Below are 18213 nucleotides of genomic sequence, written 5' to 3' on the forward strand. Positions count from 1 at the left end.
GCCAACAACTCCCACGGTGCCTGTGGGTGTAGGCACCAAGCTAGGCCAGCCCTTTACACTGCCCAGGAAAACCCTCCAAGGTCCGCAGCGGCACCGACCTTTTTACACAGTAGAAAGCTGAGGCTCAGAGAGGGGCAGTGGCACACCCGAGGTCACACAGCCAGTGTGTGGCTGAGCTGGGATTTGAACCAGGTCTGATTAGGAGCCCGCCTGCCACCCCCACCCCTGCAAGGCCATCTGCCCCAGCCTCTGCTGCAAGGCCATCTGCCCCAGCCTCTGCTCTGCCCAGGGAGGAGGGGTCAGCTGGAGTGGCCAGCACGCTGCTCAAGGCCAAGGGTTGAGGAGAATGTTTTGAAGAGGGCTGGATTCGGAGGTAAAGGGCATCCGCCCCAGGACCCCAGAAGGGCAGAGCTGCGTGCCCCTCCCCCACCCCAGGTCAGTAGTGGCCCTGGCTGGCCACTGGCGATGACAGAAAGGCAAAGGGACCCACCCAGGTGGACGCTGGGGCTGTTTTCTTCAAGTCCTGGTGCCACCCGCTGTCCCACTCGGGTCCCCACCTCGTCAGAGCCTGGGAAGCCTCACTCTGGTGCCCATCACCTGGCGGGTCCTGTGGCCTAAGTCTTTCCCAGCTCTGGCTCCTCCGTGGAGTCTGCACCCGGGTCCCCGCAGTGCCGAGGCCCTACCGATGGCTGTGCGTGCCCCCCACCTCTAGCCTGCCTCCAGCTGTCGCCCCAAATGTGCCAGGCGCTTTCCTGGGATCCCCCAGGCTCCCTCTCGCCTTCCCCGCTCTGTACTCGGAAGGCCACTTTCCAGGAACGCCCTCCTCTCCGGCCATCGTGCCCGAGCGAGGCACGGCTTTGTCCTGCGGTCACGCACACCCTGCTGCTGGTTCCTAGGGCAGCACCTCTAGTTGTACCGGGACTCTGGTGTCGGGGCACCGCGGGGGGTACGTGCCTGGACGGTGGCACCCGTGGGTGCTCACACACGGGGTGGGCTGCAACCTCCATGCAGGCCTCCTCTGGCGGGTTCCAGGAAGACGTGGAGAGAGAGCATTCCGCAAGTCGTGCGGTGTTTCACAGGCTTGCTGTGAACGTCGCGTCCCTTCCACCATCTCCAACAGAACCGAGCAGCCGCGCCAGCTCAGGACCAAGGGAAGGAGGGTCAGGCTCGGCTCTCTGCCGGAGTCACGTCAAGGAATTTGTGGCCGAGTGTTGAAACCATCTCTCCTGCTTGGTCCTTGTTGGCCAGGCTCCCTGCTGCCCGCCTCCCCTCCGCCCCTGACGGCAAAGCCGGCTCTGATGGATGCTGGTCTCCAAGGCCCACTATGGTACTGGCACATGGTGGGGACCAGGAGACCATGGGTGGGGACTGGAGGGAGGCCGTTCAAGGGGCACAGGGAACAGGGACTCCGGGCTGGACGGTGCACCTCCTGGCCGCAGCCTCGCCATTCATTCCGTTAGTGGGCTTGAGTTCCTGCTCCGTCTGTGAGCACTGGGGACACGGCCGTCCATGGCAAGTCAACCCAGGGAGGCCGGGTCTGGAGGGTGTGGGGACAGGCCTGCAGCAGCGCACTGCTGGGGTCCTTGAGGGATGAAGCCCAGGCGTGGGGACCCCCAGGCAAGGCAGGAAGGAGCAGTACAGTCTGGGGCCTGGGTCCCCTCCCTCAGCCCACCGATCCTCGCCACCGAGAAGCCTGCCTCTGACTGCAGGCTCCTCACTTCCTCCACGGGAGGCCTCCTGCCTCCTCTCAGGACCCAAGTGGACCTGGCAATTGCACTGACCATCCATGACCAGACCCCTCCGGGGGGAGTCTGGAGCCTTCCCCAGGCTGGGGTCAGGGACCCCGCACCTCCGCTAGACTCTGGAGTTTGAGGTCCCAGGGGTGGGCCAGGAGGAGGTGTGTGCGGTAGGGAGCCAGCTCAGGAGCTCACGGGCCTGGATCAGGCCAGCCTTGACCCTGGGACTCTTGTGGCCTGAAGGCCTGTGCCCACCGGAAAGCCTCAGGCGCAAAGCATGGAGCAGCAGGAGCCCCACCAGCGTAGGTCCAGGCAGGACCTGGCTCTGGGCCACCAGAGGGGCGGGGCAGAGGCCTGGACAGCAGCCACAGCTGCCCAACTGGGGGCTGCTAGCAGGTCACCTTCCTGCCTCTTCTAGCCCCTGGGCTGACCCTGGTCCCCACTAGGGATGGCCCTTCTGTGGAAGAAGAGTGAGCCCCAGAGTTCTCCCGGGCCTTGCCTGGGTTGAGTGGGGTGACCGTGACCCAGAAAGTGGACAGAGGGCATCAGCTGAAGCTCTGCTGTGCTGGCTTGGGGGAAACCGGCTTCCTTGCTTCATCTGTAAAATGGAGACCTTGTGCGTCATCTGTGTGGCAGGTGACTCCCAGGCTTAGTGGCCTAAAACCGCAGCCATAGTCTACTCCTCTCTCGCCTTGAGTGGCTCAGGAATGTGGGAGTAGCTCAGGAGGGTGGCTGGGCCCAGGATCTCTCAGGAGGGTGCGGTCAGCATGTCACCCAGTGTTGCCCTCTGACCTGGAGGCTAGAGGCCTCCATTCATCTCTGTGTGGGCCTCTCTCCAGAGGCTACTCCAGTGTCCCCGTGTGACAGAGGCTTCCCCCAGAGCAAGTGATCTGAGAGAGTGGCAGAGGAGGCCATGGCTTCATCCACCATGTTCGGACAACGCCGTTCACCAGCCCTGCTTGACGTGGGTCCTGGGCACCACGTGAGGGTGTGATTTGTGCCGTCAGAATCACTGAGCAGTGGTAGGTCCTGGGGGTCAGCTGCCAAATGCCAGGACCTGTTTCCTATCTGTGACGTGGGGACCCCTTCCCACCCCCAGAGCAGCCAGGCCCTCCAAATGAGAGCCACCAAGAAAAAGCCAGAGTCTGACACCGTCTCCTAGCACCACGGTCGGCTCCCACAAAAGCCAGAGGGACAGCACTGCCCGCCAGGAGCCCCGCTGGCCAGGTGGGCAGGACGTCCCTTTCTTGAATGAACAGAGACCGGGAACATTTGTCGCTTTTTTTTTTTTTTCCCCTTCCTTCTTAAGGTTTTAAACACCTAATTTATTCCATCCATTAGATAGATTTTGTAGATTTAATCATTTTCACAGTTGGTGGCTCATTGGATACTCAAGATAAACTCCAAATGAAAGTATAATGGTGAGGACAAATGAGTTTTCACACCACAATGGCAGAAACTTGCTTGGGAAGAGACTTTAAGAGGAACGAAAATACATACAGATATAATTTTTTCCCCGGCAGCTGGTTTTGCTGACTCTAGTAGGGTTACCACAGCTAATTTCACCAGTTTTGTTCATCTGTAAAATTGCATAAAAGTGACATTTTTGTGCTCATTATAGCAACTGCTGATTTATGGCTGGCAAATGAAGAACGGGTCCCTTTTTTGCGGGACTCTCCGAGCGGCGCTAAGTGCCCATGAAATTGCTTGTATAATGTAGTTTAAATCCAATCTCGGAGAAAGATTCCCCCGTTGGCCAAAGTGACATTTCCATTCTCCACACTGAGTTTATTTTAGGCCACTTAGGAGGGGGCGGCCCCAGGCGGGGTCAGGATGGGGACCCACAGCGGGCTCACCTGCCCTGCCCGGGTTAGGAACAGGGACACTGCCCCAGCCTCCCTGAGGTATGTGATGCCTCCTGCTGCTGCTGCCTGACTCCACGTGGCTGCCTGGTGCTCTCAGGCTGGGTTTGTCCAACCTGGTCCCCCTGACATTTGGAGCTGGAGGGTTCCTGGTTGGGGGGGTCTCCACTGTGCATTGTGGGATGTGCATCTACCACCAGATGCCAGCAGCACCTCCACCCCCCGGCTGGGACAGCCAGATACATCTCCAGATGTCACCGTGTGCCCGTGCAGCGAGACCTGCTGCCCCTGCGGAGAGGCCCGCCCCGGCACCTCTCGTCCCCTCTGCTCGAGCCTTCTCTGGCCCTGCGCTCGCTCATCCTAAGTTACTTACAGTGCCCACCCGGGACGGCCTCCCTCACCTCTGGGCCGCTGCCCGAAGCTGACTACTCCCCTCCCTCCCTCACGCCTTCCACCACCACTTGGGCTTCGGCACTTAACCCGCGCGCCATTCCTCCCCGGCTGGGTAACTCCCTTACCCCACCCACCACCCCGCGTGCATTTCATTCCATCGACTGCGAGCCCGCCAGCAGGTGAGGCTCTGGGAGGAGCAGTGGGGAGGCCTTGGCAGTGGCGGGTCTGCAGCACCAGCCCCACCTGTGCCAGCTGCAAGGACGGCTCGAGCCCCTTGCTCTGCGGGGAGGGTACTAACGGCACCAGCTTCTGCTAACGCTACCCCCTCGCAGGTCGCATTAACGACAGCATGGCACCATCTTGTAGATGAGGAAACGGGTCCAGAGTGGTGATCTGGCTCCTCCAGGTCACCCTGCAGACCTAGCACCATTATTACCCCCATTCCACAGGTGGGGAAACTGAGGCTCAGCTGGGCAGCCAGCTTGCCCAGGGCCACACAGTCCCATCCAGCCCCAGGGTCTTTCCAGCTTCTTGCAGCCCCTGTCCCTACTGCCTTGGCCCCATGGGAGGCTCTGGGCTGCACTGGGCGATGTCTCAGGACCCAGGAGGGGCTCGAGGGGTGGGGGGGTCCACCCGTCGTGACCCACTCCCCTGTGGCAGGGCCAGTTGTGTATCTAGTATCGGTGAAGGAGTGGCACAACCCAGATGGAGCTCACTAACAGTATTAGTGGCGGCTGGTCACGTGGGAGCAGTGTGGGGTTCCACCCGCTGCGGACAAAATCCAGGCATGAGTAGCCTGCACTGTTGGGAGTCAGGCAAGCCCGGATGTGCTGGGGACAGGGAGGGGGCACAGGAGCCTCTGGGGTACTGGCGGTGCCTGCCTCCCACCCCGGGGTGCTCCATTTGTGACAGTCCACGAGCCCAGGACGTGTGTGGTCTCCTTTCTGTACGTCACAGCTTAAATTCTGGAAAGAGTGAATGAAGAAGTGAAGGAAGGGAAGGGGGCATGGGCTGCCCTGGGGAGCAGGGGCTGCGCTCTGGGCCTCACCTGTGCCTTTGTCCCCGCAGGTGAGACGGTGGCCAGCTCCATGCATTCCTCCCGCTACCCGAGCCCGGCGGAGCTGGACGCCTATGCCGAGAAGGTGGCCAACAGCCCGCTGTCCATCAAGATCTTCCCCACCAACATCCGGGTGCCCCAGCACAAGCACCTCAGCCGCACCGTCAACGGCTACGACACCAGCGGCCAGCGCTACAGCCCCTACCCACAGCACACGGCCGGCTACCAGGGCCTGCTGGCCATCGTCAAGGCTGCCGTGTCCTCTTCCAGCGCAGCCGCGCCCGCTGGGCCCGCCAAAAGCGTGCTCAAGAGCGCAGAAGGCAAGCGGACCAAGCTGTCGCCTGCCACCGTGCAGGTGGGCATTGCGCCCTACCCAGCACCCAGCACTCTGGGGTCCCTGGCTTACCCCAAGCCGCCCGAGGCGCCCGCCCCGCCACCCAGCCTGCCCGCAGCTGCCACCACCGCCTCCGTCATCCCCCTGCCGGGCCGGGGCCTGCCCCTGCCGCCTTCCAACCTGCCCTCCATCCACAGCATCCTCTACCAGCTCAACCAGCAGTGCCAGGCCCCGGGCGCTGCGCCCGCCGCCTGCCAGGGTGTGGCCGTTCCCCACCCCAGCCCGGCCAAGCACGGCCCGGTGCCCAGCTTCCCCAGCATGGCCTACTCGGCCACGGCCGGTCTGCCCGACTGCCGGAAGGGCACGGAGCTGGGCCCCGGAGCCACGCCGGCGCTGACGTTGGCCGGGGCCGCCAAGCCGGCAGGGTACGCCGACGGCGGCCTGGATTACCTGCTGTGGCCTCAGAAGCCGCCCCCGCCGCCGCCCCAGCCGCTGCGCGCCTACAGCGGCAGCACGGTGACCAGCAAGTCTCCCGAGGCTTGCGGCGGCCGGGCCTACGAGCGGGCCAGTGGGTCTCCCCTCAACTGCGGCGTGGGGCTGCCCGCCAGCTTCACCGTGGGCCAGTACTTTGCCGCCCCCTGGAACAGCGTGCTGGTGACCCCCACCAGCGACTGCTACAACCCCGCGGCGGCGGCGGCGGTGGCGGTGACTGAGCTGGGGCCCGGGACGGCCCGGGAGCTGGCGGGGCCGACGGCGGACGGCCTCTCGGGCCTGCCCAGCAAGAGCGTGTGCAACACGTCGGTGCTGAGCAGCAGCCTGCAGTCGCTGGAGTACCTCATCAACGACATCCGGCCGCCCTGCATCAAGGAGCAGATGCTGGGCAAGGGCTACGAGACGGTGGCCGTGCCCCGGCTGCTCGACCACCAGCACGCCCACATCCGCCTGCCCGTCTACAGATAAGACCGCCTGGCGCATGCGTGGACAGACGGACGGGGCACCGAGCGGGGACGCAGGCTGCTGGGCGGGGTGGGTGGCCCGCAGGGGCCCCGGCCCTGCGCCCACAGATGCCCGCGGGGAAGCCAGGCCGGCTGTTGCGCGTGGGAAGAGGCAGGATGACTTCTCCAAGGCCCCTCCCCCCTCGGCGACCCCAGGACACGGAGGATCCGGAGGTGGCCAGTGACATCCACCCCTCCCTCCACCTAGGTCAGCAGAGGCAGGGAGAGAGAAACCGCCTAAACACAGGAATGGTTCTTTCTGGGTCTCTAGAAAAGGGGCTCAGACCTGGGTGGGATGCAGGAGGAAACGGGAGGCTCCAGAGTCTTCTCCCACAGTCTCCTGGAAAAGGAGCAAAGGGGCCTTTGGAAGTCACGGGGTCCAAAGCGTCCCTCTGCCTTGATCCAGGTGAAGACCGCTCTGACCCTGGAGTCCTGCAGGCCCCCACCCATACTGCCTCCCTCAGCCTCCTCCCCCACCCATTTCTTCCTAACCGAGTTGCAGCCCCACCCCCATTCTCTGTACCCTAGACCCACATCTCCGCCTTCCCTCCAGTACATCTTACAGGGCTGCTGGGCACAGTTGTGCAAGCTGTGCACTGCACGGGGCACCTCCTTCGAGGGCACCACTTGCATCCTAGATTTGTATATTTATTACAGTTTTTCGCATCTTGAGGAAGAGGCACCGTGGGGTCTAGCGATGGGCCTGCAAGCTTAGACCCCACTCAGAGGGACCCTACCTTGCCTTCTTTGGAGGGGAGTCTTCCGGGAGCCAGTGAGGGGGCAGCCTGCTGATTGTACTTGGGAGACCCAACCGACTCCCTTCCTGCAAACCGGCCTCCAAGGCCTGGCCCACTCTATCATGGGGGGAAGGGAGGCAGGGGTCCCCAGTAAGTCCCCGAGGCCTGAAGTCCCCCACGTCACGGCCCCCCGGTGCTCCAGCAGCGGTACTGTATCTCTCCAAGGCCTGTTCAAGCACTAAGTGCATTTACGAATCTCTGAGAATGTTTTTTTTTTATACTAAAATTGACCATTATATTCTACTGTGAGAAGTGCGCTCCGCACTATATTGTTTTAAAAACGAAGAGAAAGAAAAAAAAAGGGGAAAACACAAAGTGGTGTCTCAGCCGTCCGCTTGCTTCGTGCGCAGCTCCGGGTTTGCTGGTCCTTCCTGCCTCGGGGATGAGGCGGGCTGCGGCCGCCCCAGCCGCTCGGCCCCGGAACAGCCTTCATCTGTCATTCCAGCTCGCTGAAGCCAGACGCTGCCATGAGCCTTACATACATGTCAGCTCAACGCCAGCGGCCGTGGTCGTGGTCATGGCCAGCGATCCGTCTGCAGAGCCTCAGGGTGGGCACCGAACCCGAGTCCCTCTGTCCCGTTTTTTCTGTGGTGCTGTGTTGGTCCTGGGGTGGCGTCTCTGTTCCTTCACTAAATTCCTTCCCAGCCTCCATGGTGGCAGCCTTTCTGGGCAGCTCCATCCCAGCCGGTCAGACACCCCAGTGCCCAGAGATTTGTGGCAGGCACTACTTGCCCCAGGGAGCTCAGCATTTATTAGGCACTGCCTGTATGCAGCACAGTTCATACAGACAATATCTCACTGGGGAGCCTCAAAACCACCGTGCAAGCTGGGAGGTGTTTGAGAGCAAGAAGCTACGGCTCAGAGACATGAAGTGATCTGCTCAAGGTCACACAGCAAGTCTGTGGAGAGCTGAGGTTCACCACCCGCAGCATCGGTTCTTTCTCACGTCCTGCCTCTGCCTCTGCTTCCCCTGGCTCTTCTCCCCTGGGCTTACCAGCCCGACATCTGGGCCAGGAAAAATCAGAGCTCCTCCCCCAGTCTGAAGCCAGGCCTCCCTTCTAGGTGCAGAGCCCTGTGGTCAGCTGGTGAGGTCCAAAGCAGAGAAGGGAGGCTTCACCTCCCCAAGACCAGGCCCCCAAATCTGGCAGCGCAGGAAGCCCAGTCCCCAAGAGGGTGCTGGACTCTGGACACTGGGTTCTCCAGCAGTCTGCGTCCAGGAGCAGGAAGCAGAGGCTTAAGGAAGCAGCTGTGTCAGGCAAGACCCAAGCCCTTGGGAGCGGGGTCAGTGAGCCAGCACACCACCCAGCCTGGAGGGGGCAGGAGACCTGGTCCCACCGGACACCGTGCTGGGAGAGGCAGAGCCCTAGGGGAGGCCACGAGGAACAAGCATTATAGAGCATGATTAGCCTCCGCCCAGCTGACAAAGCCATTTTATGACCCACTCATTTGCATCTCACAACCGCGAGTGACATCATGCCCATTTACACATGGGGACACAGAGGACCTGTGGACACCCATCGGGGCCATCCCAGTGCCAGCTTGGCCTCTGGTTCACCCAGAACCCACACATCCCAGGGCCACCTGGAGAAGGGACAGAAGCAAGACTGCAGCCACTCTGTGCCAGGTCCCTTGCATTTGCAGGTCTGGGCTACCCACCGCTTCCATCCTTGGAAAGCCTCCTGGCCTTTGCAGGGTCTGCGTGCATTGCACACGGGGTCACTGTCACAGCCAGGCCTGGCTCCAAGCCCCGCTGGGGTCCTAACCCGCTCTAATGGGGACTCCCTAGGTGCCTTGGCCAGGATCCTTCCCCCTGGGCCTCAGTTTCCCCATCCGAACCCTTTGGAACCGCACTCGTGCTAGCTGGTCATAGTCCTGCCCGGTATTTCTACAGTCCCTGGTGATGACAGGGCAGGACAGGGGACAGAAGCGTCACTGCTGTGATTAGCAATGGCCCACAGCTAGTGCAAGCAGCTGGACACCAGGCCCAGCGCTAACCGTCTCCGAATCCTTTCTGTCACTCAGCACAGTATGGGTGCACCGTCTCACTTCACAGGAGAGGCCCCTGAGGGCTGGAGAAGGGCTGTCACTTTGCCCAAAGTCACACAGCCAAGGCCGGAGAACCAAGAAGCAGCTGGCCTGTCCAATTCTGAGCCTGAGTTCTCCAATGGCGCGCTCTGCAGACAACAGAAAACCCCCCCAACCCCCCCAACCCCCATGTGGCCCTTCTGGCTCCAGAAGCCAGACCCAGGCTCGGGTCCCACAGCCAAGGCTGCGTGAAGGAGACCCCCTGACCGACCCCTCCTACGGAGCTGCTCCCTCTCTGTCTCAAACCCAAGGGTCTCCTCCCCATTGAACCGTCCTGGGCTCACGCGCCTTAGAGCGGAGCTGTCCGCTTTGGTAGCAGGTGTGCCGACAACCTGACTTCGCTATTACTGACACGTTCCCTCCCGGCGACCATGAGATGGCCCCATCAGAGTGGCCCCAGAGCAGAGTAGGGCCAGAAGCAGACAGGAGTGGAGGGACCCGAGTCAGCAGGTATCCGTCCACCTTCCCAGGGTGGCTCCCTGTTTTCTTGACTCACGTTCATGTCCTAGACCAGCCCCCCAGGAAGCGGAGACAAGTTCAGCCTCCTGGACTTGACCTCCCTCCAAACAGCAAGACCTTGAACTAGAGCTGGCTTGGCCTCAACTCCAGGCCCAGGCTCCCGCAGGGTCCCACGAGTGCTGCGCTGCATCTGATTGGCTGCGAGCTCTTAAAGGGGCGTGGCCCACTCCGGCCCACCACCTGGAAGGTGGGGCTACACCCGTCAGGTAGTTTTCTCTTAAATCACCACCATCGCCAGTTCACCAAAGTGGCAGGTTGATGGGAGGAGGCAACAGAACTGTCCTTGGCATCCCTCCAACACCACACGTGACCCTGGACAACCTGGGGGACCTCCCTGAGCCTCAATTTCTAGATCTGTCAAAGGTAGAGGTGGCACCTGAGTTAGTTCATGAAAAAGTCCATGAAAAGGGCTTCCCCAGGGTCTGGGGAGATAGCGCAGTCGGTAGAATGCTTGCCTTGTAAGCACAAGGCCCTGGGTTCGATCCCCAGCACCCCCCTCCCCCCAAAAAAAAGAAAAAGAAAAGGGCTTCCCCAAAGGCACTGAGGCTTAGTGGTCAGAGGAGCTGACTCCACCCTGATGCTGCCCCCATGAGCAACGTGGCTTGGATGAAGTGATGACCCCTCTAACGGCCTCTTCCTCAACTGCATCTTGAGGCTGGTACACATGAACCCCACTCACCATGGTTCGACATAACAAAATTTTTTTGGTACTGGGGATTGAACCCAGGGTGCTCTGCCACTGAGCTACACCCCAGCTCTTTTTATTTCAGGACAGGGTCTCGCTAAGTTGCTGAGGCCGGTCTTGAACTTGAGATCCTCCTGCTTCAGCCTACGAAGTAGCTGCAATTACAGGAGTGCACCACCAGGGGGCACCTGGCAACATAAAATTTTTGGACTTTACAAGGGTACAAAAGCCATATGCGTTCAGTAGAAACTTCTTCCATCTTTGAATTTTGATTCCTCTCCCCCAGTAGACTTGAGGTAATTGAGTTTCTTCTCTCCAGGTCTCATTTTCCCCAGTTGCAATACAAGGACCCATGATGGGCATTATTTCCGGGACCACCACTTCCTAACTGTCCTTCATCCACCAAGTTGAGCTGGAGAGACAGCAGGGAAAGACTCTCAGGGAGAGTGAGGAAACCCACCACCAAGAAGTGGGGATTGAATACCCTTATTTTGAAGAAAAAAACAGGTTCAGAGAGAGGAGGCCACTTGTCTGAGGACACACAGCAGTTTGATCCTCCAGAGGCGAGTCTAGGCCACCTTCTCTCTTTCTTGGTGATGGGAGTATTTCCTGGGTCTCACAGACTCACCTAAGAGGGAGCTCACAGAATCTTCTTTCTGACCAGGTCACCAGGTTCCAAGTTTCCCTCAGGCCTCTTCTGAGGAGGTCCCCAAGTGTGACTATAGCGACCCCTGGTGGCCAATCTCCAGATCTCAGCAGCCCCACCCAGATCAACCAAGGGCAGGCAGATGTGTGGGATTGAGGGGGGTACCTTCTGCATGTGGTGTGCTGAGAGCAAGTAGGGCGCTCTGACCTCACTGAGGACCTCAGGGTGCTGTGATCTGTGGTCCTGGGTTTGAGTCCCAGATCCACCCACGCTATAGCCCTCTGTGGAGAAATGGCATGTAGGTAAGTTTGGAAAAGTCACCAACACTCTAAAACAATCCTGCCACCCCTAGAAAGTTCATACTAAGGCATACTTGGTTCATACCAGGCCTCGCTTTCTTCATCTGTAAAATGGAGATAAAATGTCGTCCTTGCATCTGTATGATTTTGGCTAATAGAAAATCCTGATTCGACTGGTTCAAGTGAGAAAGAAAATGTATTCTCTCAAGTAATCATAAGAAAATTTAAGGCTAGGCGGCCAAAGATCACTTAATTCCGCAGCTCAGTGATGTCATCAAGGGCCCAAGTTCTTATTCTTCCATTCTACCGATCCTCTTCATGCTCACAACATAACAGCTGCAGTTCCAGGCATTGCATCCAGAACTGACCATTTTCAGCATAAAAGACAGTCTCTCCCTTTATTCATCTTACTTTCCCAGAATTTCCCCTCTCCCCGTAGACTTGACCTCTTGTCTCATGGATCAGAACTGGGTCATGTGGCTGTTCCTGTACTAATACGTAGTAAGGGAAATAGAGTCACGGGGCAGCCCGTAATTGTGCAAAGCACAGTGGGAAACTGAGCAAAATCAGGTGTTGTGCTAGGTGCAGCTCCTTGGGTGGCTGAGGCAGGACTTGACTTTGAGACCAGCCTGAGCAACAGAGTGAAACCCTGCCTCAAAGATAATAAGAAGAGGGCTGGGGAGGTAGCTCAGCTGGTAGAGTGCTTGCCTCTCAAGCACAAGGCCCTGAGTTCGATCCCTAGTACCACAAAAAAATAAAAAAATAAATAATAATAACAATAAGAAGAAGAAGAAGGAAAGAATCAGGTTTGTATATAAAGAAGAGGAAGCAACAATCCCATCCAGAAGCTTCTGCACATGGTTCCTCAGCCATTAATACCAACACCAATCACAGCACCCAACATGGGGTAGGTGCCTGATCTGGGCTCATCTGCTTCCTCCTTTTAGATGTCCTGTGAGAACGCAAAACCTCCAAGCTGGGCCCTCTTCATCCAGCCTCCACTCCCCAATCCTGGGGGACACGTCTGCCCTGCCCACATCTCTTCCACCCCCTCCTCCGCTCCATCACACCCTCATTTGTGTTTCTGTCTCAAACACCTGGGATGAACAAAGATCTCTCCATGGTCTCCAGTGATTAGGGATTCCTAAAAAGCAAAGGCAGAAAGCACTTGGTTCACACATAAAAGCTTTTGCTAGGGAGCCAAACATTAATAACAGCATGAATGTTTTCTCACCTATGATACAGAACAGAGGGATCTGCATACACCAGGAATCTGGGCGAGGTGTGGAGACTGAGTGCCCACCGCCACATTATCACATTCGGGAATGTCAGAAGCATGCAAAGAGATGAACAGTGTGGCTGAATATGGCTTTTGATTAAATAAAATCCCCAGCATTCATCTAAAATAATCATAACAGCTGATAATAACAGGGCATGCAGTGATGAATTCTTCACAGGCAGAAGAGGTAACTGTTCAATGAAGACCTGAGAGTTTCGGAGACTGTCTCTTCGGATGGGATTCCTTTGTTTTTGACTCTGGTACCACTAATTATTTCCCAGTAGTGCTTTAAACTCAGGAGGGAAAAAATCCTCCTGTCAAATATGACATACAAGTGCTTTATCATTGTTAAATACACATACATGCACATAATAAGAAACCCTTGTTGGAATGCAGTTAGGGCATGTTCAAAGGGAAAGGGCACTAAAGACAAGCTGGCAGGCTGGAGGACTGTAAAGGTGGCAGGTGACAGCCAGGGTCTTTGCTGCAGAAGTGACTGGGCCATCACCTGTCACCCATCACCTCTCTGGCATGGGATCCCAGGGCAGAATGCCTGGGCTTAAATCCTGCCAGTATCACTTACCAGTAGACAAAAGAGTTTTCACTTCTCTGAGCTCTTATTTTCTCATCTATAATAGAGAATGTAGTAGACTTTTTTTTTTTTTTTTTTTTTTTTTTTTTGGCTTATCTGGGTTCTATTTTCTTTTTCTTCTAGGGTCAGTGTCCATTACCTATTGATGTGTGCCCTTTTTTAAAAAAATCACAAAAAACTCAGTGGTATTAAAACTAAAAAGTATTAATTTCTTTAGTATCTACAGGGTTCTTTTGATCCCAGCTGGATGTACCTGGGGCATGTGGCTCTGTCCCATGAATCTCTGGCAGGGGGAGGCACAGATATGTCTGCTAACATCCTATTAGTCACACAGGTCACATGATCAAGCTCAGGCATGGGAGATTATGCTGTGACCCCAGCATAAGAGGGAAGCACAAAGTTGGAAATTTTGGGGGCATGAATGAAAAGAGGAATGGGGATTGGGGCTACTGATGCTGTCTAGCACAGGTAGCAACATTTCAACTTTCCTTAAGGAGAACTGACCTGCTCCATTCTGTACCTGTAGTCCAGGGAAAGTCAATTCCACCCTTAAGAGGTGGCCAAATATCTCAGGTCTGACCAATCAAACAGCATTCTGCTTCCCAGGAAACAGTGATTGGTTCAGAAATAGATGCATTGGCTAGGGAAGTGGCTCAGTGGTAGATTGCCTACTTGGCAAGTGCCCTTGAGACCCTGAGTTCAATCCTCAGTGCATGTGCGTACACACACACACACACACATACACACACAGGACACCAGCTGGTCCTGTAAGTGGAACAGAACAAAGATGACACAAAGGAAGAGATAGACACAGGAGAGAAATTAGTCCTGATGACCTCGTTCAAGCCCCTGGATCCAGCCATGCCTGAAGCTAGACATGCCTGGACTTTCTCATTAACGAGAACCAATTTGTATTCAGATGTCTTGTCAAATGCAACCCTGAAAACTATGACTAATGCCTGTGGGCAGGGACAGGAATGTATTAAGAGTTCCAACTTTATAGTATCACTCTGTGGCTTAAATGAGGTTATATATGTAGAAGTAGTAAGTTCAAGCCTGAGACACCTGAGGAGTTCAAATAGTGCAAGTGGAGTTTTATCAGTTATTAGAAGACACAGGAGAGAGCTCTTGCAGAGTGAGCAATTGAGAAGGGGAAGATGGTGAGAAGTCATGGAGGAGGAGAGGAATCCACAACTGGATTCAAATCTGCACTCACCAGGTAGCCGTGTGACCCTAAATGGGTCACTATTCCTCTCTGTGCCTTATTCAGAAAGGGAATGAATCCTCTTACTCCCTACCTCCCAGGATTATTCAAAAGACTGAGATCATGTGGTCAAAGGAATGACAGATGTTCTTCAATTGACATCCTGATAAACCCATCATTAAGTGAAAAATGCCCCAAGTGGAAATGCATTTCATACACCTAACCTGCCAGACATCATGACTTAGCAACACCACACTGTAAACTGGATTGTTTCTCCTCTGATCACGAGCCTGACTGGGAACCATGGCTTACTGCAAGAGAGTAGCATACCACCTATCACTAGCCCGAAGAAAGGTCCAAATTCAAAATTCAAAGTCTGATTCTCATGTGGACTGTTTTACACCATTGCAAACTCAGAAAATTGTAAGTCAAACCACCATAAGTCAGGGACCTGCCTCACATTCAAACCCTGCCTGCTCCACTTTAAGTTGCGTGGACCTGTGTGGTGTCTGCAATGTCTCAGCCTTAGAGGGACACCTCAGCCTAGCAGGCTTTGATTGACAGAGTCAGGCCCACAACAGGCACCCCTTCAACACCTGCCTGAGGAGTGGAGAAGGAACCAAGGTGCCTTAGCTTGGGGCAGGCCATGAGATCTTAATGATGTTGCTTTTCCATAACCTTCGTAGGTGATGAGTCCCCGTCTCAGGAGCTATGTGAGTAAAGGTTTGGAAAATTGGTGGCAAAAGAAAAGTAAGCATGGATGAAGTTTGGGGTGGATCAATGATGATCCCCAAATGTCAGTCATTTCCATCACATGGTCATCATTTTCCCCACGAATTCTAATTTGTTGAATGTGGTTCCTTAAATCGTCTAGGTTTTAATTCGTACACGAATTTATTGTAAACTTCACTGGAGGGCACTACTTAATCTAGAAAAACAATATTGCTTCCCTCAAACAGGTCTTAATACTCTAAAAGGAAAATGAAATTGAAATCTGTGTTCTTCCAGAAGTTCAGAGCCAAAGTATTTGTCACTATTTAAGACAGATTGTTTGAAGAAAAAATTAAAAGAAAAAAACAACCAGAAGCACCAAACTGAGACCTTGACATAATCGGGAGACAAGGATAATTGAAAAAAAAATAGGTTTTTAAAATGCAATTTGAGGAACAATGTGTCACTGAAAATATTTTGGCATACAACCAGTACATGTTCATGTTGGGACATATTAAGTCCAGTATGATTTTTTAATCAGGTTCTGGGTCAATCACCAGCACTACGGAAAAAAAAAAAAAATTACTGGAAACAGAAAATCTCAGACTTGAAAACTTTTAAATTCTCTCGAACAGCTACTGAGTCATAGACAATCCACGCTCAAATCATCAAAAATTTTTTAAAAAATTTTGGGGGCTGGGGAGATAGCTCAGTTGGTAGAGTGCTTGCCTTGTAAGCGCAAGGCCCTGGGTTCGATCCCCAGCACCCCAAAAAATAAATAAATAAATAAAAATTTTGAAAAAGTTAATACATGGCTAAAAGTGTTTTCATAGGAAAATTCATAGCCAAAATTATTTCACTGTAAAAATATAAATTATGTACTTAACTCAAGAAGTTACTGAATCTCTGAATTGGAAGGGTTTCTGACTTTGTGGGGTAGGCCCAGGCCATGGCCCCTAAAAAAGTCATCTGTTCATGGCCCCACAATGAGCCACAGACATTCTTGGTGACAGTGAGGGCAGACTGGTTGCCTACATAATCTGAATTCCCCCATTTTCCTTTACCACAGAGCTCAGACCTGGCCAGGGTCACTTCCTCCATGTTGCCATTGCTTCTTTAGACCAATTGCTACTTCCTGTCTGGCAATTGACTGAAGCATGAAACACGTGACACAATTCTGGTCGACAACAGAAGAGGGGAGACAAACTGAGGAACTTAAGGGGAAAGTTTCCTTCTATATAAAAAGAGATACAGGAAGAACCATATGCCCTTCTTCCTGGGGATATAGTTGGATCTGGATGTGATGTCTGGATCTGGGGCACCATCTTGTGCCCCCGAGGAAAGCCAGTGTGAGGAAAATCTAGCACACCCAGGCAGATTTTGTTGCCTAGGACAGTGCCTGGGACACAGTTGGAATCCAATACATAAATGCTGCACGGACACGTGAGTGGTGGAACTGGGTCCCTAATGAATCGAGAGTCCCAGAATTCACCAGTCCTAATGCCACCCCTCACTTGGGACATCCTACTATCTGAGATGATAAATACTCTTTTTTTTCTTTCAGTTGGTGTGAGTCTTCTGTTACTTGCTGCCAATCATAAAACTAATAATCACATAAGTAGCATGAACTTTGCAGTCACAATCTTTCTTCTTTGAAAAGTCCGGGAGTCACTTGGTCTTCCCAAATGTCATGCCTATTTTAGAGATGAGGATCCACAGGCGAGGCTGGAATCCCACTCTTGACCCCAAACGCAGAGCTTTCTCCCACCTGCCTGTTTTCCCCTTCACCGCCCCCACCTCAAGGGCACCCCAGGCAAAATGGGCCCCATCCCTCATCTCTAGTATCCACCCTCGAGGAAGGACCCAGGCAGCCACCGGGTCTTCTGACCATCCCAGGGCAAGAGCCCAACACCAACAACCCAGGTAGAGAGCGCGCCCCCTTCAGCCAGGGCTGAGGAAAAGGGGAACCTTAAGTTCTCCTCTCTGTCCCACACCTGCCGCCCTCCAGGGATTCAGAGCCCCAGGGTCTCTATCTGGATCCTTCCTGAAGCCCAACGTGAGTGAGAAACGCTTGTCTGTCCCCTCCAGAGTCATCTGCCCCTCCTGCCATTCTGGTTGGGGCTCCCTGTGGTTCTGGGGAGGACCAGCCAGGGTGGGCATCGCTTTCCACTGGCCCCTGGGATGGGCTCAGGTGTAGCAGGTGACCCAAGTCCATCCAGTGGGAATGGTTCTTGGCACCCTGTCAAGGGACGCTAGATGGGGCGCTCCCAGTTGGCTGCTGAAGCAGAAGATGGAGAATCGTGCACTGGAGAAGCTGGCTGTCCACATACCCCGAGGACAGCCCTGGCAGGCCACGTGCCCCGGGGGGAGACAGAGAGCTGGGACCTTGGCAGGGTGGGCGAGAGCCCCACCCTGCACCCTGGCTTCCTCCTCTTGATACTCACGGCCATGGATTCTCTCCCGCCACCCACCCTCATCCCTCTGACAGATGAGGATGCAAGGACCCAGGGAGGCAAAGAGACACCATCCAAGTCCCCAAACACAACCACCACGGCCGAGGTCTGGGCAGAGGGTGCAGGTCCAGCTCTGTGAGCCCCACGCTGCTTCCCGGGCGGCTGCCCGTGGCCTTGGACTCCTCGGAGCCCCGGCTCTGCTTGACCGGCGCCTGGGAGAAGACGGGTGGAAGACCCCAGCCCGAGCCAGGACCCGGGAGCTGCGGAGGCCGCAGCGGAGGTCGCTGCTGCAGACCGTTCAGGGCGGGTGTTTGTGGGGCTCCGTCCCCTCCAGCATGTCTCCCTCTCCTCTGAGCAGACCTGCTCTCTCCGGTTGCGTTTGGAATGTGACTCTTCCCCTGAAGCCGGGGTGTCCCGGGCTGGGTCCCCGGCGCCGCAGGGTGCAGAGGCGGGGCCTGGGGCTGCTTCGGTCACACTCTGACCTCATCCGCTGATGGCGCCACAGCCGCCTGGGCCGCGGGAGGTGGGGCCGCCCCCAGGCTCCGTCCCCTCCCCCTCTGTCCCCT

The 18213-nt window shown here is 55.7% G+C and overlaps 1 protein-coding gene across 2 annotated transcripts in view; it reads left to right on the plus strand.

Moving 5' to 3' along the window:
* Positions 1–7591, plus strand: part of Fam222a (family with sequence similarity 222 member A) — a 49870-nt gene extending 42279 nt beyond the window's left edge. The window contains exons 1-2 of one of the 2 annotated variants that reach the window (XM_047559862.1): positions 1251–1327; positions 5060–7591. In XM_047559862.1, the coding sequence (XP_047415818.1) occupies positions 1303–1327; positions 5060–6342 (1308 nt within the window). In that variant the 5' untranslated portion in view covers positions 1251–1302 and the 3' untranslated portion in view covers positions 6343–7591. Of the gene's footprint in view, positions 1–1250; positions 1328–5059 lie in introns of those variants that run through there. The other variant, XM_047559861.1, reaches the window with a different exon arrangement.
* The last annotated feature ends 10622 nt before the right edge of the window (positions 7592–18213 follow it).

This window comes from Sciurus carolinensis, chromosome 8 (assembly GCF_902686445.1).
Source record: "Sciurus carolinensis chromosome 8, mSciCar1.2, whole genome shotgun sequence".
Classification (NCBI taxonomy): Eukaryota; Metazoa; Chordata; class Mammalia; order Rodentia; family Sciuridae; genus Sciurus; species Sciurus carolinensis.